This window comes from Chiroxiphia lanceolata, chromosome 3 (genome assembly GCF_009829145.1).
Source record: "Chiroxiphia lanceolata isolate bChiLan1 chromosome 3, bChiLan1.pri, whole genome shotgun sequence".
NCBI classification, from domain to species: domain Eukaryota; kingdom Metazoa; phylum Chordata; class Aves; order Passeriformes; family Pipridae; genus Chiroxiphia; species Chiroxiphia lanceolata.
The window spans coordinates 1259860-1280927 of NC_045639.1; the positions used below are offsets into that span (position 1 = coordinate 1259860).

At 41.5% G+C, this 21068-nt stretch overlaps 1 protein-coding gene across 1 annotated transcript in view; it reads left to right on the top strand.

Annotated features, from left to right (window-relative positions):
* ACYP2 (acylphosphatase 2) overlaps window positions 1-21068 on the top strand; it is a 32565-nt gene that overhangs the window by 427 nt on the left and 11070 nt on the right. The window contains exons 2-3 of the mRNA XM_032682308.1: window positions 362-378; window positions 2142-2251. Of these exons, the coding sequence (XP_032538199.1) occupies window positions 362-378; window positions 2142-2251 (127 nt within the window). The remainder of the gene's footprint in view (window positions 1-361; window positions 379-2141; window positions 2252-21068) is intronic.

Genomic DNA, 21068 nt, shown 5'->3' on the forward strand with positions numbered 1-21068 from the left:
GAGCAGTTCCCAATAATCGCGTTTGCGCTCATGGCTTCTTGTCGGCGCGGTTGTGTGGGAAAGCCCCCCCCCCATTCACACACTGCAGCGTTTTCATTAACCTTAAAGTATCAATGGAGACAATCGTTTGCCGAAGGCCAGCGTGTTCCTAAATTCCGTACAGTTCGTGTAACGTTAATTTCGCAAATGTTCTGAAATTGATAAAATACCACGAATAACTATGATAGTGTGATGAAACGCCACAAATGACTTGTATGCAGCTTACTGCCCTTCTGTATCAAGCGAAATTCCTGCTAGTGCCATGCTTTCGAATTACTTCAATACTTTTATTATCTTAATACTTATTTTCTTTCTGTTCTAGGTGTTTGTTTCAGGATGGTAAGGCAATACTGGATTTACCAGCTGTACTTTACAGTGTAATATTTCCAGTGCTAAAAATACAGCAGCAGGTCTGTACAGTGTAAATATATCCAACCTGAACTTTGAGTTCTGCGTTAGATGCTTAAGTACTGCGAGTTGATCTAAAAGGAGGAAAACGGTTTTATATGAAAACGGGTTTTTTTTAAAGCTTATTAATGTGTAGTTTGTGTAGTATCTAAAGAATGTGTTTGCATTACTTGTAACGGCAACAAAAAATGTTGCAACACATTGATCTTTGGAGAGGTTAAATCTGAAGTTTTCTATATTGGCTCCTGAAACAAGGATTTCCAGTTTAATTTTTTAAAATGGTTATTTACTACCTGTATTTAAGGAGACTTAGTGTGCGTCCTTGGAAAGACGTGCTACAAATAAACACTCTGTGGCTCACACCCCAGGGAAGTGTCTCCACCAGCTCTGAACACGCAGCAGGTAGTTTTACACTTCACAGAAACCCAGGAAACAATAGGACACATTTCAAATAAGAGCAGTTTTCGGTCTGAAAATAGTGGACAGTGCTTAATATTACATAGAATCTACAAAAAAAAAATTTTATGTTTATTGTGAAGTAGTGCCAGATGGAAATGAATAGAGGATTACAGTAGATATGTCTTGAATTAATTATTCTATCAAGTGGGAAGCTAAGTCTAAGCTTGCTTTGCCTCATAGTCCTCTTGGAAAACACTCTTTACAGTTAGCAATGCTTTTTTTTCCCCTGGCTAAATCTCCCCAAAACATATTTTCTCTTTTGAAGTGGAGTCATATTAACATGAAGTTTGGCTTTTGACACTAGAATAAGTGTCTCAAGAGGCTGATAATGCAGTGTGCACTGGGGACACATTCTAATATGTTTGGTGGCTATTTCTCACCAAAATGTATTGAAAATTGTCAGATCTTGTTGGAGATATCAGGTTGTTCTATAATACAAGATAAAAACCATGGACCAGGTTATATTATACCTCTTCAGTGTACAAAGAGGAGGTACCTTTAATGCAACTAAATTTATTAATGAAGTTGTGTTATGGCTTTGTGTTTCTATTGTCCTACATTGAACAAAAACTTAAATGGATTTCTGCAAAAGAGGCTTTCTGCTCCCTACCATTTCAGTGTTCAGAGACAAATTATGTTTATGTTTTTTATATGTATTTGAAAAAAAAAATGAAAAAGAAGAAAAACCCTCGAGAAACAAGGTACTTGGAAACTGTGGGTTTCATTACAAGGAGTGAGTGGCTGGGAAACCAGAATTTGTTGTGGTATTGCAAAAATACTGGAAAACCACTATAATTGGATTTCCTTTAGTGCTGTTTAGAAACACAGCAGTTGGGGGTAAGATTTAAAGGGTGAAAGTCAGGTGGAAAGGATTTAAAAGGGAACTGGAGGAAAAGAACTATGAAATTTGTAAGTGTAGCTAATTTAATGAGTTCAAACACTGGGGTGGTTGAATAGGGAAATGAGCAGTGATAGGAACTATGGAAAGGAATGAAGTAGGTGCAAGGGAATGCTGTGGGATTAGCAGAGTTCTTTGTGATCAAAATCTCCTTCTTTTTTGAGGATTGGCTGCTCCTGCTGCAGCTCCAGAGCTGACAGGAATATCTGAATGCCTGAGCATGAGGGTCACCCGTGCATTTGTATTAAGTGTAGGACTTTTTCCACAGTGACAGCTGTGAAAAAATGGAAGTGTAGTGCTGGCACTGATTGTCCTCCCTCTTTATTTCCCAAACCAGTACACAGAAGAAGAAGCCAGGAAATTAGGAGTGGTTGGCTGGGTTAAAAATACCAGCCAAGGAACCGTGACAGGCCAAGTTCAGGGCCCAGAAGATAAAGTCAATGCAATGTAAGTATTTTTGTGGTCTTCTTTTTTTTTTTCTTACTCTTACTAAAATTATTTACAGCAGCGTTTTTAATAAAAAGTGACAAGTGGATTCATGTGTCAGTAATGTAAGAAGTGCTCTCAGCCAGTTTTGGAGGTAAGGAGATACATTCTTTAAGCTTGAAAAATAACATATGTCATCACCCAGTTTTGATTTCTAGTGTCACAGAGTTAATCATTGTATGTCCTAAACATCCTCATTCGTTGTGAAATGAAGAAAAAGCCTTTATTTGGGGGCTTAATTCATCAAAACTTCTTTAAGAAACACACTGAAGAACTTCTTGAAATGCTTGTTCAGCCTGTACTTGAATCAATTTTATGGGAACTGTGTTTAAATGTTTTCTCCCTGATTTTAAAAAAACCTAATACAGAAACACACACTTCAGCCAAGGCCTGTAGTCTCCACCGTCTGGAAATCATTTTTGAAGTATTTTGGTGTCTTTAAAAGAATAGGTAATAATTTTCTCTATTAAATTGCCAATTTCTAGAAGCTTAAAGCAATCACTCCGAGGAAATGATGCCTGGAAAAACACAAAGTCCAATTCAGTTGCTTCCAACTTTTTGCAAGGGTACATAGGGAGATTGTTGGGAGTTATAAAAAAATCCTTCAGGGCTTTGTTCTCTCAACAAAGAAAGAGTGAGGGTAAAACTTTCCTTTTGTGGATGGGCAATTATCAGTGCACGTTCTGCCAACTCCTTCCCATCCAGGAATTGCTTCAAAACTGGACTTGGGTAAAGAGAAGGTGGCTTTGCACAGAAAATGCTGTTAAACTTTCCAGTAAAGAGATTTATGTGTGATTTGTAGCCGTTTTCTTCTGTGTTGTGTTTTTAAAGTGAAGTTGCTTACCTTGGGCTGCAAAATATTTACAAACCCTGAGGAATCTGTTATTTTCCTAGAGGAAGTTTCTATTTATTTTCTGAAAGGAGCTCTTCAATAACCTGTAAATATTTATTAAACTCCATGTGCTGGTGCCACTCCTCTGGTTAATTTAGTACACGAAATTGACTGTGTGGGAAATCAGGGTTTTGTTTCTATTTCTTGGGGTACTTTTTCATTTAAAAACATGCCTTCAGAGCAAATAAAAAGTTGTTTTCAGCTGCTGCTTCTTTATTTCACGTTTGACGTACAGGCTGCAGGGTAAGATGCAACTTGGGAGCAACTGGAGGACAAACAGACTTAAAATATGATTATAATGAATTACTTTGAAAGGTACAATGCAAAGTAGTTTCCTCTGGAGCAACCAGCTTGGCCAGGGGCATCCTGGCTCTGCAAAAATCAGTGGGAAACTTTAAATAAAGTGTGAATTTTTGGGGGCCTGGAAAGTGTTGCACGTGCAGGAAGTTGTACTGCTGATGGGCCATCCCATTGGTGTTGAATGTGGGTGTGAATTTTCTGGGCAGTGGTGCAGGGAGGCTGATCCCTTCTGTGGGGGTAAAATCTTTTGTCACACTGAAGACTGGGCAAAATGTCCTGACCTCCCCAAACCTGGGACTGCAGTGGGAATGTCACTGAGCTGCAGGGAGCCCAAGGGATGGATGAAAATGTTTTGATATTTGTGGGTGTTTTCCATTTTTGTCTTCAGTTCGTTTTTAAATGGAACTTTCATTTTCCCAGATCAGGTGAGTTCTGGATGATGTATTTTAGAGCCAATTTTTAATTTCAGTTGGGGGGTTACAGAATGTTTTGGAGGGTGTTTTTAAGAAGTCTCAAGAACCTTCTTTACCTGTCAGCTTGCTTTAACATCCCTTGCTGTTTAACTCTAGATGGAGCTGTTGGTTCTGAAAATCCCTTCTCCCACCCGTGCTCGGTTTGAAGGGATTCTATTTTTAGACTGCCATGGTAGAATCCATCTTTTTCCTCACCACCTCTTTCCTTGCTGCATTTTATTGTCTTGTTCTGTTTGCTGCTACTGCTCCACACAGATCACACCCTTTATTATCCTTTGATACAAAAAGCCCATTTACAGTGCTTTGCCTGTGTGTAAACCAGAGAATACTCAAGGCACAAGAGAAGCAGAGTTGCACCATTCCTAAAACATAATAATTAAGTTTTTATGGTACACTAAAGGCTTTTTTTCCAGATATGGGCTGATGAGAAAAAAATGAGGTAGAGGAGGGTAGGTTTTGGTTCTATTTTTTTTTTCAGTAATATTTACAGTACAGAGATTTTCATTATAGTATCTGTGCTATTTTTTCCCCTTTATTCATTAAATAAGGTTAGAGCCTGTGTAGTCATGGTGGCTGTTGCCATGGCAGCCTGCATTGACAGCCTGCAACTCGCTTTCCATGGGGAATTTTTTTTGAACTTTGACATATCACTCAGTTATCCATTAAAAAAAGGAAGGTAAGAGTCTCTGTGGATTGCCAGATGCAGAATTTATGCCAAAAATCCGAGATTTCAAGTCAGGCTCACACCTTAAAATGTGGAATCCTAGGAAATTTTTAGACAAGACAGCCAGTGTTCTTCCCATGTCTGTGGAAAGGCAGGATTCTAAATATAGATGGCTTGTCTTGGAAATCAGCTTTAATTAGGAAATTAATGCTAATTTCATTTGAATGGGGTAATTTTTAATATCAGTGTCAGTTAAGAAGAATTAATATTCATTAAGAGTTAACTGGCACAAGACTTAAATTACTTCAGTGTGTATGTGAATAGAAAAACCTTTTTGTCATGTAAGAGGGGAGGAAGAAGCTCTTTTTATTAGTTAATATCACACCTGTCATTGTTTTTCATTAGTCAGATGTGTCCAAGGTTCCTCTCTGTACCAGCTGACACTGAATATTTTTTTTTCCTCAGTGTAATTTGTAATTGTTTGCAGAGAGCAGCCCTGATGGCATGAAATTGAACTAAATGCCAGCAAAAATTACCCTCCTTATTTAGACTATAACTGGATTCCTTGAGCAAATTTCTAAATCTTAATACCTGATTGCTGTTTGGATATAAAATGAACATATTTTAGTCTGTGGGTTTTTTAGATTTTGTCCATTTTAGGGTTAATTTTAAATATTAAACATAATAATAATATTTTAAAATTTTCTGCTCAATCATTTTTTTACATTAATCACTGCTGGTGATTTACAGTGGGAATCAGTAGCAGTCAGATGACAGGAAATGGGATTTCTGTAATTCACTGTGGGTCCAACTGTAACAAGCACAGGTTTCTTAGCTTTGGTTATACTTTTTGTTTGAAGGTAAAACTAATGTATACTGGGAAAACAAATTTGCTAAGGTACAACCTATGTGGGTAATAAAATGGTAAATGTGACAATCTCTCTTCACAGTGAACGCTTGAGGTAATAATTTCTTATCTACGAGTTGTTTGTTATTATTTATCTTGTTTATTGCTTAAAACTGACAGTATAAATTGTGAATTGTGCTGGTTATTGATCTGTAAATTAAATTTACTCAACTGTTGATGATGACCTGGGAAAGAACGGGATTAAACCTTGTTCTCTGGGGGTTTTAGCAGTTTAAATTAGATAGATGAACTAATTAGTTCGTAACAACTCTACTCTGATTAAAAGCCAAGGAATGGGCCTGGTAAGTCAGAAAATAGTTTTTTTTGTTGCTGACCTCTGCCACAAATAGAAGTGCCCTCCTGGCACAGCTCCTCTCCTTCCCACTGTGCTGGATCGTCCCTGTGCTCTGAAATGCCACAAACCACTGAAGCTTTTAACCATGCTCAGGTCTCTCTGGATATAGAATAGTGCAAAAAAAAAAAAAATGTTTCCCACCCTCCTGTTTCTTCTGCCTTGGGTGACCTTGCAGATGTTTTTTAATCTAATAGTTTTTACAGTCGTCGTGAATTTGCAGTAGCTCAGTAGGATTGGAATTCTTTATGAAGTATCTGCTTCCTTTTCTGAGCACTTCAGTGCTCATAGTAATATATTTTTATAAAAAAATAATTCTATGATAAACTTGTAGTGAAATAACTGTTTAGGATTTACCAAATACTGTCTATTAGAGTTTAACCCTCATCTTTTTGTCACCTTTTGGGTACTGGATTCTTTCAAGCAGTGCAGGCTGAGCAGTTTGGTCTGATTTGAGACTAAATCAAAAGCTCCTGTTGAAGAGCATGTGTCCTTATTGACATTTAATGTTACTGAGTTAGGGCAGGGTTGAATTCTCACAGCCATTACCCTAAAATACATGTTGTACTTTGGTCTCATACCATAAACACAAGCTGTTGAGGTACTGCAGGGAGGGGGCACCCACAGCAGCTTATGGTGTTTGATGGATGAATGGATCCAATGAGGAATAATTGTTCCTCCCAGCTCCCCCTGAAGCTGCCAGAAGTGTCTGTGTGCTTTACTGGGAGCCACAGGACTGCTGTTGTTCCTTGGAATTTGAAGGTGTTCCACACTTGGCATGTTTGTAGGTCTGTTAAATGGGGGGGAAAAGAAGAGTTGCTGTGGGTCTCCTGCATTCCTGGCCTCGTTACCAGTGGGCATATTAATGGTTGTTTAAATATTAGATACAGAGAAGACACGAAGCTGCTTTTCATGTTTATGAAGCATTTACCAGATACTATTCCTGCATTTAAACAGGACTGAAGTTCTGGAGTTGTGCCTCTGGAGTAAGAAGTGTTTTAGTGCATGCAGCGTCTTGGAAAACTCAGTGTGTGATCCTGGACTTTCTTCCTGTCTCTGATGGGTGTTGCATTAATGCTCCCAAGTCCTTTGGAGTGTTAGCTCACCAAGGCTGACTCTGCTACAGAGTTCCAGGCTTTTGTTGGCTGAACTGATGGGTGTCTGTGGCAACATTCGATTCCAAAATCCCTGTTGCACAGTTCAAAGCAGGAAGGATTGCAAGGTTGTATTGGATTGTACTATAAACACAGGCAAGTGGAGCTGTTGTTTGAACACTCACTTCAGGCATTTTCTTGCATAACCAGAAGTGGTCTGCCTTTCATCCACACTGAGAAGTCAAACTCGTTTTGACTCTAAATTCATCTTAATTAAACCACAATAACTGTTCTGCAGCAGCTCTGTGCAGGATTGGTGGGGCTTTGTGGGAGACTGATTTCAAAACAGAAATTAGATTTATGTATGATTTCCACTGGGGGCTTTTTATTCATTTGAGCACTTCTGCATTCCTTAGTGTTGATATTATTGGGACCACATGTAATGCTTTGATGTTTCCCGAGTGAAGGTGTTCTGTTACTGCTGATACAGGAGGATGTGGTGCAGTTTAATGCTGTTATTCTGGCTTTTTGTCCTTAGTGCTCCACCACAACACTTAAATAGACACATTAATGAGTAAAAGTTCAGTTTAAACCAGGATTTTTAAATGGCTTTTGTACTCCAGCTTATTTTTGCACGCAGTCAAAAATAGATCTGTGCCAACAAGCTGGTATTTATCAATAAAAGCATGTACTTGATGCAGGTTTTCTTGAAACTTATGCTGGATGTGGTGTTTCAAACAAATTGCAAAAATAACAACCAACTAATGTGACTTTTGTTATATATTACGTAATATATGTAGTATTAACGAAAAGGAACAACTTCAGAACTGCAGTTTTTTGTTTTCCTTTTGTATGTGCTGATACTTGAAGATTAATAGGTGGGGAACAAGCCTGTTATGACTGTTTTTCTGTCTTAAGAGGGATGAAGGGCATTATTCTGGGTCTGGAGATTTGTGTTCATAATCCACAGAAGAAAGCAACACTGAACTGATATTAAAGTTGCATAATTGTGAGGATGGGAAGACCTCTGTGGGAATGCTGCTGCTGTCCCAAAAGTGGGTGTTAAATTAGGCAGACATGCAGGTGAAGCTGTTGGTAGCCCTTGCTTCTGGGGAGAGGTGAGGAGGGAAGGTTTTTGAGGTGTATTCCATCGTGTGTGTGGCGCAGCAAGGCTCTCTCTTGGGAATGCCAAGCTCTTGTTCCAAACAGGGCAGGTACTGAGCTGGGAATCCTGCACTCAGTGGGTGGAGTTAGTCCTGAATTTACTGCTGTAATCGTGCACAAATCGTGGATCTTGCTGCTGCTGACCTTACCAATGTTCTGGTGGTGGAGAAAAGCATCATCTCTAGGGTGTAAGCACTTCCTTAACCAGGGGAATCCAGGACTTAAACAAAATCCCTGTCCCTTTTGCCATGCTGCATGAGCTGGTTAGAGCTTGTTTGATGAGCAGAGAACTCTGAAGGCTAGTGATGTTGCTGAGATACCTGGTTGTTTTATCCCCCAAACTGCTGTAGTGCTGATTTGATTCACTGACAAGCTGTGTTTGGTTTATTTACCACATCTTTACAGAGGATGGGGGGGGGGTCATGCTCATCTGCTTAAGATGCACCCTTTGCCAACAGCAGGCAAGTCAGAATTGCTTCTGCTCTGCTCTCAGCTGCTATTAGTGCATTGCAGCAGTGGAAAAATATATCCCTGGGTAACTTGATTATAACTCCATTTTACCTTGTTCTTTTCTCCCAGTTCCTTCCTCTGCTCCCTCATCTCGCTCTCCAGGGAAATAGGATGTTTATTTGCTTAATGCCGTGCCCTGAGATGTTTCCTTTAAACTGTGCTGGGTGCTCCCAACTCTCCTGCAGGGTTAATATTCCTCTTTGTGTCTTTGTCATTCTGTGGCCCCTCTGAAGGGGATCCTCAAGTCTCTTTAGAGAGAATCACATCACCTTGGAGGAGCCCCCCTGGGTTTGGTCTGACAGCCTTTTTTGCTCTTGAGCTGATTTCGTGTGGTCACTGTGTTACTGCATTAGAAGCTTCCTTTTCCAAGCTGGTTTTCTTGGAGATGTTTTTTCCGTAGCTGGGGTGGAACAGCTGCCTGCTTTAATGTAGAATGAATGCTCTGCTTGTGTACCTTGAATGCTTTCCACTGCTGTTCAGATCTGTGCTCTGCTCTCGTGGTGCTGAGGGCTCTTCCTGCTTGTTTCCCTGCTGCTGAAGGAACAAAGGAAATCGGTCTGGAAAGTTGTCAGAACTCAATGAAAAAAAAAGAAAAAAGGAAAGCTTTTAATTTAGGAAAAAGCAGTCAATAAATTTAATTAATGCCTGATTTAAAATTGGGCAGCTGATACTCAGTTTGGACAAAGTTTCCTTGGACTTCCAATGAACATTCTAATGGAAGAGGGTCCTGGATGAATAGTTTTCCTTCTCTTTTTGGCTCTATAAGCCATAGAATTTTAATACATGCTAGAAAGCAAACCATCTGGAGCAAACCCCCAATCTATTCCAGTTTGCAGATCTCCCAGCAATCATTTAATGATGTTTCAGTCATATTTTTGGATCTGAGCAGCTTTGATGTACCACAGAGGAGCTCACCTGCAACCCAGTTACACTGTACAAATGCTAATCCTGAGCTCTGACCCCTGCTCACTGGAATTTATAAACCTTTCCTGGAAATCAGATTTCAAGGGCAGCACAAGAAACTCTTCAGACAGCACAGCTCTGCCCCACCGTCAGTCTGGGGAGGCATTAAGTATTCATTAAATCTGGATGCCTGCTGTTCTGCAGGGGGGATTTTCAAGAGTTTAGGAAAACCCAGCCAAACCGCCTCGTATCCCAAGAGGGGTGGAGAAAAGCTGCTGCCAATCCCAAATCTGTGCCCTGCCCTGCTTTTGCAGGCTGGCTCCAGCAGCTGGAGCTGAGAGCTGAGCTCCTCCTTGTCAGTCAGGGGGTTGCAGGGCTCCAGCCCTTTTTGTTAGAGATGAATGGCTACATTATACTGCTGCTCTCAGGAGCACTGGGCAGGAATCCCCACACTGCTGTGGGACCTGCTAGGGAGAGCAGAGCTGCTGGAATGCTGTCCTAGGGATGAACCCTGCTGTCACAGTTGGCTTTATTTGTGTTTTCAGCTTTCCTCTGGCTGCTCCATCCTCTCAGTCAGGGGAAAAGTGCTGAATATTAGCCTGGGTGAAATGAGATACATCTCTGCTCTGTGTGCTGAGTGTGCCTGGATTTCCCTGGGATCTGCTGGGATGCCCTGGAGATCAGGATCTGATGAGTTTTTGTGTTCCAGGTTTCTGTATTGTCCAGTTCATACAACACAGGAGCAGCTTTGTTAAACTAAAATTGAAAATAATTCTGTTGAGAAGCTGCATGTGGATTATTCCTGTACTGTGGAGGAACTGGGGCACAGGGCAGAATCAGTACAGTCTCTTATGGCAAATTTGTGATGGAGCTGTGGGACTGTTGATATCCAGTCCTGTGCTAATGCTTGGAACAGAGTTTATCCCTGTGAGGCTGGGGCTCTGTGCATTGGTTAACTAATACCACTAAAGCACTGCTCAGAATTTCAGGGTATGTTATGTTCTTATCTGGTTTCCACTCGCTGCTTTTGGACTCCTTCAAACCCTATAATTGCATTATTGTATCGGGTGATTCCTCTGGCCCAGCTGGAGCAGTGGGGCTTTGCCAGGTCCAGAGGAAACCCATCTTTCTAATCCCAAAATTCCCCTGATCTTCAACAGTACAAAGAAAAGAATGATAGGCTGTAGTCAATCAAGATCCCACTCAGCTTTATCAACCTGAGTCCTGTGACCAAAGAACAGACAGGAAAATTAAGGAATAGAGCTGGAGAATGAGAGGATTATTTACAGATGGAAACCTGTAGCACAGAGATGAACTGACTGGCTCAGTCACACAGCAGATCTGGTGAATTCTTCTGAATTCAAGTTGTCTCCTGATTTCTACTCTATTCTCTGCTCTTCTGATCCTATAGTTTACAACAGAACTGTTTAACTTTCATTATTAGTAGCTACAAAATCCAAATGTACCTTTTGTAGTTCTTGCACAACAGAAGTGCAGCAATTGTTAGTGTGCCAGCTGGCTTTTTTTTTTTTTTTTTTTGTTAAATGCTAGCACTAATAATAATTAATTGGGTAATTACATAGACATTTTCTTTCTGGCTTGTGTCCATATGGATGGTATAGGCAGAAAATCCAGTGTGGAGGGGAACATAGAAGCAATTACTCATTTCAGTGAGTGCTTGTAAACAAGGTCAGCTCAGCAGGCACCCAGGAAATCTCTTCTGAAATGTGATGCTGTCTGCATTATCCTTTTAGAGGGGCTTGGGGCAGGACCAGGGCAGCAGCAGGATTTCTCTGCTGTGCTGAGTACACACAGCACATTTCTCAGGGCTTGCACACCCATGGATGAACACTTAAAAAAACCCCCCCAGATCTGTAGTCTTTCATTAAAATTGTATATTCTTATCCTTGAATGCTCTTTTGCCTGAGTTCAGCCACAATTATTCAGTAAATTTAGGCTAACAAAAATCTATTCAATTTAGTGTCTGGTTTAGCTGATACTGAGGGATGTTCCTGTTGCTCCCAACCAGAAGCATGTGGAAGGCAGGCTGCTGACTTCAGTATTTCCTGAGCCCCACACATTCTGAGAAATGCTCAATATTTTGCCTGATTGTGTTTGAGAGACTTAAAAACTATCTTGAGTCTTCTAGTTGTCAGGCACTCAAGGTTTGCCTGCTGGAGACATGGGAATTGCCAAGTATGGAGCACGTGGGACTGGGGCATGAAAGAGTGTGGGGTTGGCAGAGGTGCCTGTGGGTTAAGATTCTTGTGGGATTGATGTGGGAGGGGATGCTGGAGCTGTGGGACAGGACTGTGACCTGTGCAGGGATCACTGAGGGATCCTTCCCACTGGAGACCTTCCCCGTGCCTTTACCCTGAGGAAACCACTGTTATTAACTCTGCTCTTCCTGACTGGGCTTTAATTATCCTCCCAAATGGAGATAAAAAAAATGAACTTACTGCCTTTAGCTGGAGTCCTGCATGGAAACTTGTCTTCTCCCTGGGGGATGGTGTCACTGGGAACATGACTCCTGTAGGAAGGCCTAAAAGAGGTCTGTGTTACCAAGGGGGTTGAAAATAGAACTTCCTGAAATGCTCTCAGCGTTTTTCCAGCTGATGTGGCTCTCCAGAGTGATGCCATTACCTTGGAATGGACGGCTGCCACGGGAACACGGAGCCCAGGTGCCTGCACTGGGATCGTGCCTGTGCATATCCCCCTGCCTGTGTCATGGCACTGATTATGGGATGCACTTGCCCTGCTCCCTTTGGCCTGTTCAAAAACGAGTGTGTTCTCTGAGCCACGGGGCCCTTGACAGGAATAGGACGTGGTTTTGTTCTCTGCCAGGTGATCTGAGCTGTCTGAGCAGTGTTTCAGTGAAGAGCAGGAGCAGATGTGCCAGAGCACTGGGGGCAGTGGCTGTGGGTCCCCCCGGCCGTGGGAGGCTTTGGTTGTGTGTCCCTTTGGTTGTGTGTCCAGGGCAGCTCAGTGTTTGTTTGCAGCCGTGGTTTCCCTGGCAGGCACTTGCTTATTGTTGCTGTTGTTAGAGGAAAACCTCCAAGGACAAAGTGGGAAAGGACAGTCTATTGTTCCTTCAGCAATGTGTTGATGTCAGTGGAGTCACACCTGGTATGTGGCGAGTGTTAGTGGTGAGCAGCTGTCTCTAGGTGGGGATAAGTTCCCTGATCTACACCTCTTAAAATACAGCCCAGGATGGGTGTGTTGAGCTGTCAGGGGATCAGGCAAATCCTCCAGTGGGAGTCAGTGGGGAAAGGAACACCCAGAGGTGCCCAGGGTGGAACACACAGTCCGTTTCAAGGTACTGTTGATGCCACTTGTTTAGGGCACTGTGCTTGGTAACCCTGTTCCCACCCTGCCTCTCCCCTCTTAGAGGGGATCAGCACTGGAAGGTGCCAGTGGCTTTGGGAATTAATCTCAAGGTCACATCTAAATCCAGGAGGACAAAATGGGAAGGGCTGTGCTGTGTCCCCCCAGGCTAGGCAAGAATAATGGATCTCCTGTGTAGCTCTTACACAGAGATCCTGGGGTTTGCTGAAGAGGAAGGAATAAGGTGAAGGACGCTAAATGCTGGCATAAAAGAATAGATTAGTTCTGGTTCCTTAACCAGCCCAAAAAGCCAAACCAAGATGAGCAGGAGAAGCAGGTATTTTTATTTCTGCGTCCATGATTCTGTTCCTCTGCAATAGATAGAGCAGCTGTCTGGAGCCCAGCAGACACTGAAATCCAGGAGCACTTTGTGTCCTGGCTCCACTCCAGCTTGACAGGAAGCAAGATCCTCTTGTGGCAATTTATGTTGAGGTTTTTGGTTATATTTATACGACTGTAGTGTGGCAGAGCGACTGGATGACAAAGACGTTCTGCCTTGATGAAATTTAAGCTCTCTAGTGATAAATAAAAAAATAGAGAGCCTCCTGAAGGGTTTTTTCAGAGCATGTGGCTCTTGATGAAAAGATTTTTCTTTTTTTCTTTTTTTAAGAAAGGTTAAAAATTAAATTTCTTTGGGAGACAAGGTTATAACTTCAGAAACTAGGCCAAGAGGGCTATTGCTCTAGCAAGTAACTTCTGGTGTGATTCAGTTGGTGAATAAAAAAAAGTCTAGAAATAAAGGGAGGCTAGTTTTTAGTTAGTGAACTCTATAGAGACCAGTGCTTTTTAAACCTTTTTTCAGGCTCACTGGTAATATATAATTCACTAATGACTCAGTGATAAGCATCTTGATTGACTGCACTGATAACAATGTCTTTGTGACAATACTTTGCTGTTTCTCAAGGCCCCAGTGCTTGGTACGAAACTGTTACGTAGGAATTGGAATTCTGATTTAAAGAAAGGTTTTCAGTGTTAACATATTGCAGAGCAAGTTGACACTGAGATAATGCCAAAACCCAAAGGCAAGCAAAGCATCTGAATTTTGGTTTAAGGATCCCGTAAGATTTCAGCTGGTCTTGTGATTTTTAATCTTTAGTGAAAATGAGGTAGTAAGAGTATTGTGAATAATTTCTAGGTATTTCTTGTTCTGTTCAGGTTCATTGCACGCTTTGTCCTGGTGTCTAGTTTTCCCTAATAAAGAAAAAAGGATGGCAAAAATAAAGAAAACAATTATGGTAAAGTAAGGCCATGATATATTTGTCTTATTTCTTTTAATCAGACTTGGCGTGATACTAATGCCAAATGAGAAAAATAGGTCCTGAATCAGTTGGTTCAGCTGAAATCTGGAATTTTTTTTTTCTGGGAAATGTTCAGCCAGAGCCTTGTCTGAATCCAGAGAGGGGGCCCTAAAATTCTCCACATTGGGAATCTTGTGTTACTTCTGGATGTGTCCACATTCCATCCTTTCTTCATCTCCTGCAGTCTTTCTTGGGACTGTGCAGGTTTTGTATCTCAGGCTGCAGGGATGTAAAAGGTAATTCAACTAAAATGTCTTGAATTGCTGGTTTGTGGTGTGTTTCTGTTCCTGTGGCTGTGTGAGGTGAGGCACCAACTCCTTTTGGTAGGAATGAACTTGAGAAGTGCTGTGCTGAGCTCCAGATCCATGTGTAGTGTCAGGTGTGGTGGAGGGAAGGGGGCAGAAGGAGGCTCCCTGGATCTGTCAGACAATTGAGGAAAACAAACTGAAGTGTTGTGTTCCTAAACTGTGCAACTTTGCCTTGTTTTCAGTGTGTCCCTGCAGCAGTCTGCAGTCAGGGACCTTTATTGGATGTTTCTCCAGTTAAGTTTCACCTTGTTTGGTTTCAAGCACAAAACAAAAATGGACGAGGTTCAGGTTTTTTTTTTTATTTGTAATTTCTGAAAATCCTTGGCTTGGGCAGCAAGGCTGGATACACTGGAGATTGGCGGGGTCTGTGGGGTTGAGTGAGTTCTCCTTAGCTTCCCCTTTTGAGCTCTGTAGGGCTTAAGTGGTGCCAAGAAACCATTTTCCAGTTGACTTGGCGTGTACAGTGTCGTTACTGTCAGGAAAGTTTTGCTCAGTGTGTAGCTGAGTCCTGTGCCCTTGCGAAAATGGCCCAGGGAGCAGCACTGGTTTCACTTTTCCACATGTCTTTACCATTTCCAGAGCTTATCCTGAAGTCATGGCTCACTCCTGACTCATCAGGCAGAGGGTCCCTTGAGTCCTGAGTTTTCCAGAGTGCTAACAACCCTTTGGTTGTATCCACAACAGCAGGAATTGTCAGTTGTTTAATGAGTAACACATGGAGTCAATGTCATGATAAGGAATCCTATTTACTCAGCAAAAATAATTAATTTTGGCAATGAACCATCAGTTTGGGCAGTGGGTTATCAGGATACAATTAATCATTGGTGCTTTTGGGTTTGAGTCAGATATCATCCTAATAATGTTGTAGAAAATGAGTTATGAATGAGTTGTGAGTTGTGGTGTGGATGCTCTTCCATCAGCTTTTTAAAATACTGCTTTCAGATACTGCTTTTACCAAATTACTGAAGGCAAGAATGTGCAAATGGGTCTGAAAGGGCTGAAGAAATGAAAATATCTGCCAATGCCACCAGTACTGGTGGGAGCAAAAAGGTGACTTCTGAGATGACTTCACAGGAATGAAAATACCTTTGTCTAAATACATTTAATAAGCTGAGTTCTGGGATAATGATGCTGGTAGCAGGGAGTGGAACGACTATGAAAAGCCTTTTATTTATCTCTTCTACAATACATAGACTGTCTTTTCTGCCTCTGTTCCTTTTGCTAAAGGACACAGTTGTCTAGAGACTATTGACACCACTCCTCATCAGTCTTGGAGTCAAATGAAAGCATCCAAGATCTTTTTCAGGCATAAATTCTGATATTAAATCATGCAGGCCTTTGTCTCTGACTCTTTTGCTTCACCTTATCCAGAGCTGGGGAAACCTTCTCCTTGACCAGCTGGCCTGTGCTCCTCTGTCTCGGTGCTCATATCAGAATTCCTTCCCTGATTTTCCTCATTTCCTTTTTCTGGTTTCTCTGCTGACATCTCATCTCTGCTCTGCTGGAAGCTGCACTTCCTCAGTCACTGGTACAACACTTTTGGCTCTGGGTATCTATCTGAAAAAAAAAAAAAAAAAGAATTTTAAGGGTGTTGTGTTTGGAGGATTTGATTCTCTTGTCACTGAAACAAATATGTATATATTTTACTGAAATTAATCCTCATTGATGTGCAGTAGAGGCTCTGTAGTTCAGTGTTTTCACACTAGATGTCAATCTCCTTGCATATGTAGAAGTTGCTGTTTGGTGCCTTCTAGATATTTCTCTCACCAACTACACTGCCAGAATGCTGTTTTCCAGCTACTTTGCAGGGGAGTCAGTGCCATTAGAAAAGGGATGGATTTAAATATTCATCTTCTTTTGGTGGCTTAAGTTGAAGAATACTCATTCCAAATGAGACAGCAGCTTTGGGGTTGCCAAGTGTAATTAAACCCTTTGATTTTTTAGTAAAGCTGGTTGACAGCTTTAATGGAAAATGATGTTTCAACAACATCGAGTGAGAAGGTGGACAGAATTTGGTAGAAATACTTTCTAATTGCTGAACAGCAGTTTAAGATTCCCATTAATGTGGTGTTGGTAGCTGTTTCTTGCTATTTGGAATGTGGTAGGTGCCATCCAACCCGGCCTTGGACACTTCCAGGGATGGGGCAGCCACAGCTTCTCTGGGCAGCCTGTGCCAGGGCCTCCCCTCCCTCCCAGGGAAGGATTCCTTCCCCATATCCATTCTAAGCCCACTCTCTGTCAGTTTGAAGCCATTCCCCCTTGTCCTGTCACTCCAGTTCCTGATATAAATATAATTCATAAAAATGCAGAGAAACTTGTTCCAATTCTTCATTCCTAATCTCTTTCCTTCTTTTCAAATACTATTTTTGCAAGGTCTGGTTGAAATGAGGAGAATTTCTCACCCTGCCATTGCAGAGCCAGCATTCCTGGTAACTGTTTAGGAGTGAATGTGACTAATTCCTGCTGGGAATGCAGGGTTCAGTGGATTACATGGAATTTTCTAGTCACAGAGCAACTAGTAATTGTTATTAACCATATAACTCCTTTGCTCATTGAATCAACCTCTTCCCCTGTGTTACAACCCCAGCCTTGTGTCTCCTCATCGGTCTCTTCTGAGGCCCCAGAGTGCAAAAGCTTTTCTTTTTTCTGCCTGAGCAGTGTTTAAAATGGTTTAATTAGTGTCTGTGTGACTCTAGTTGGGAATATCAAAGAACCATTTCCACGAAGATGTCTTGCATTATACTCTAATTCTGTCAGATTAAAGTATTAAAACAACAGTAATTCTGCCCTTAGTGTCGTGCAGGGGTTGTTACAATTTAGGCACAGTAATAGTAGTACACCAGTGTAGTTAAAACTCTTCTTTGAGAAATATATTGGTTTTTGCATGTCCCTACTTGTTTGGATCAGAGTTTGTATTTTTGTATCTCTGAATCTGTGGACGAAGTTTCACGTACTTCTCAGCTGAATATGATTTATAGTTGCATCCTAACTAATTGCATTAACTGCTGAATTCTTCAAAGCCTTCAGTGCTTTGTCTGGGGCAAAAGAAAGCACCCCATGATTTTTTCATTTTTAGAATATATATCAGTACCTTACTAATATAACTTCCCAGGATTTTCTTTATTAAATTGAAGAGAACAAAAATGCCAAACATCACTGAAGAACCAAGCTGTTTGGTATTCTTAGTCATTTGGAGATCTGGTCTGTGTTATTTAGACATCAGTTTAAAAAGTGAAAATACATTCAGCATGGCAGTAGAACAGACACCAGACAGAGCATCGTGGCTTGTTAAACTGGATTTGGATTTCATTTGCATCATCTCAGGTGGGAGACAGTTACTGAAGGATTTTAAATATGCAGAGGCCCGAAGAATTTGTACTTCATAATGAAGATAATTGCAGATGAAGGGTGAGACAGACCTGGATTCCTTAAAGAGCTCAATAAATAACTTGTTAATTATTGAGGAGGGGGTTGGTTCTAACATATTAACAGTTTTTTGGTTGGGTTTTTTTTTTTTTTTTGGTGCCTAATTCCACTTGGCAGCTCAAAATGCTTTAGAGCTCCTGGAAAATAAAAATTCTTGGTTTGGGATTTTTAGGGGGTTTGCTGAAGGTCCTGTGTTTCTGATTGAGATTCCTGGAAGGAATATGGTACAGTGTGGCTTTTATAGTTATGCCTCATTCATTTTGTGTTATTTCATGGGACTGAGTATCAGTTGAAGAGACACAAACCTGTCTGAAATGGCTGTTTAAAAGTGGTGAACGTATATAAAGTAATAATTAATGAGGAATAATTTGCTCTCAAAAAAATTCTTTTGATGAGCTGGGATGATTTGTGTTCTCTAGGCAGCATCTGTCATGCAACAGTTTCATTATCTGAAGGAATTTTGCCATAAGGGAAGTGTTTTGCATTCCATGGCAAACACGGCCTCTCCCAGGACTCACTGAGGTGCCCTGAAGAGCTGTAAGTAATAAGGAATTGCTTGGGACTTGAAGTTTTCTTTAAAACTGCATTTGCTTCCAGCACATATGAGGAAGGAGTGCAATTTGAATGTTGCATAGTAACATCATGGAACAGATTTAGGCCCTTTATCACATTTTTACATAAAAATCCCCTGCTTTGAGAGCTGTTACTTGGGATCAGCCTACAAAAGTATTTTTATAGAAGCACAGGAGTGGAAAGTGTACCTAGTTCTTCATTTCTCTTGCTCCCATGTTTGAGGATATGAATCCAACGGGAGGTTTGTTCCCTGTCACCTGATCTTCCATCACACCCTGGGGATGTTCTGTCTCGGGTTTTACCCCTGATGTCAGACTTTGCAGTGCAGATGTTACTCCTGCCTTCTACAACCTCCTCAGCAGGCTTGAGGTGGTGCCAACCAGCTCTGCTTGTGAGGGGAATAAAGAAAGCAAAGCTGGAGAGACAGAAAGATCGGTCCATATGTAAGTGAAGTGCTCCCTCATGCCCCTCAGAGCGTGTCTGGGGCTGGGGTGCAGCCAGGTTTCCATCAGAACCGTGGGGCTGTTCAGCTGGAACGTGGCAGCTCTGAGCTCTTCTGGTTCCTGTTGGAGCTGCAGCCCTGGCAGTGTTCCTGTCCCGTGTGCTCGTGGTAAATGGAACTGCATTAAAGTGATCTGTGCAGATAAAGGCCTCAAATTGTTTATGCATAGTTTGCTGTTCTGCTAATTTGTTCTCCTTGGGGCTCTCCCTGTTCAGCTTTAATTAATCTTGTGAGGGTTGTGTATATATTTAGGTACAATATATTCCATTGTCTTCCCTGTTGCTTCAGGGTTTGGTCAGTTGGTGTTTGCTGGTCACACCAGTGCTGCATCAACTGTACATCTGGGAAAAACGTGTGACTTCTTTCCTGATAAAGTCAGAGGCTTGCATTCTGTGAAAGGTAGGGAACTGCCATCCCTTGACCCAGTTCTTGGTGCCATCCAGCACCGGGATCCAGCAGTGCTGGGGGTTCTGCAGAGAAGCTGCTCCAGCAATTCCAAGCTCTTTGTCCCTCTCCAGGCACAGCTGAGGAGCAGTGGATGGGCCTGGTGCTGTAACTCACCTTGGAATGCAGGGAGAGGAGGCCAAGGCTTATTTCTCATCCAGCAGCTACACCTTGATTAGTTGGGCAGGTTTTTTTTGGCTTTGCTTTTATCACTTTGCTGCTGCTGTAGGAGCAAAGCAGCAGATATTAATATTTAATGAAATATTCTGGATCTCAGCTGTGAGCACGCTGCTTTTTGTCTGGACTAAAAAGGGCGTTGCCTCTTCAAGTTCCTGCTGCATTTCTTGTGTGAGGAGCTAAACCCAGATTTTATAAGTGAGAATACTTCATCCTTGAGTTAGATATATTAGCAATTTTCGGGGTGTATACCTGTAAGGGTTCAGGCTCTTGGCTTAAAAAGATTTATAAATTAATATCCTGAATAGGAAGCTGTTTTAGTGCTTAGATTTCATAGGTGTCACTGAACTGATCTTAACATACACCTCAAAGATGAAGGACTCTTAAGAAATGGACTTAGTTATGAATTTTGGGGCTTTGCCTTCTGTCATTGGAAAGGTAAGTCCTGAACAATGTCCAACAGTTAAAAACAGGCTGGAAATAATCATATTTAAAGCTGAAATGTGGAATTTTATCCATTTGAGGGGATTAAGAATTAAGGAAGCATGGTAGTACTTACGTACTGTATCAGAACATGTGGATAAATAAGCAAAATCACATAAAGGAATAAAGGTTGTTTCTGTCATGGAGACAAAGGAGAGTGAAAGGACAGAAGGGTTAGTACCAGAGTAGTAAGAGATCTGTCAGTGCTTGAATCCTGGGCTTTTGTTTCCATTGTTTCAGTAAATAAAAAAAAACATGTAGGCAAGACTGTGACATCCTGTACTAAGTTTAAAGCCAAAGTGGGTGCTCTGCTTTAATTAAGTCCTTTCTGCTGCTTTATATTGTGAGAGAAAGTTGTTCTCTGCTTAAGATCCATTTCTCTACTTGCAGGCACCTTCCTAATAACTCCTGCAGGTCTTATGCTGCCTTTGTCCTGGAGCAAAGGAACAGGAGAGCCGAGTTCCCTGTGGGAATTCTGAACTTGGAACAGTGCTCTGGCTTTACTGGGGCTACACAGTGCACTGAGAATTTCCTACCAGGGCAGGGGAGTTAGACATGTGCTTGACATAAATAATGTGAATTATTTATGTAATAATTTTTCAAGTTCTGTGGGTAAATTCCCAGCATTGCAATGAAAAGTGAGGCAACAACTGATCCTGGGCTGTTTATGGCACTGTATGTGTTCAATGCTTAGAATCAGCATTGGAAGTGTTCCCTGTCTAATGAATTCCTAGAATCCTTGGGGACTGGCTCTTGACATCTGTTGGCTTCCAAATGCCAGGGTTTCCAGTCTGCTGGAGGAACTGGGTGCTAAAATAATACAGTCAGTGTGTCCCCAAGAGGAGATGTGCTCTGGAGATTAAGGCACCGTGGTATGCAGGAGTTTGAGCCATGTTTTGTTTTCAAAATGCATCTCTTTTGAAT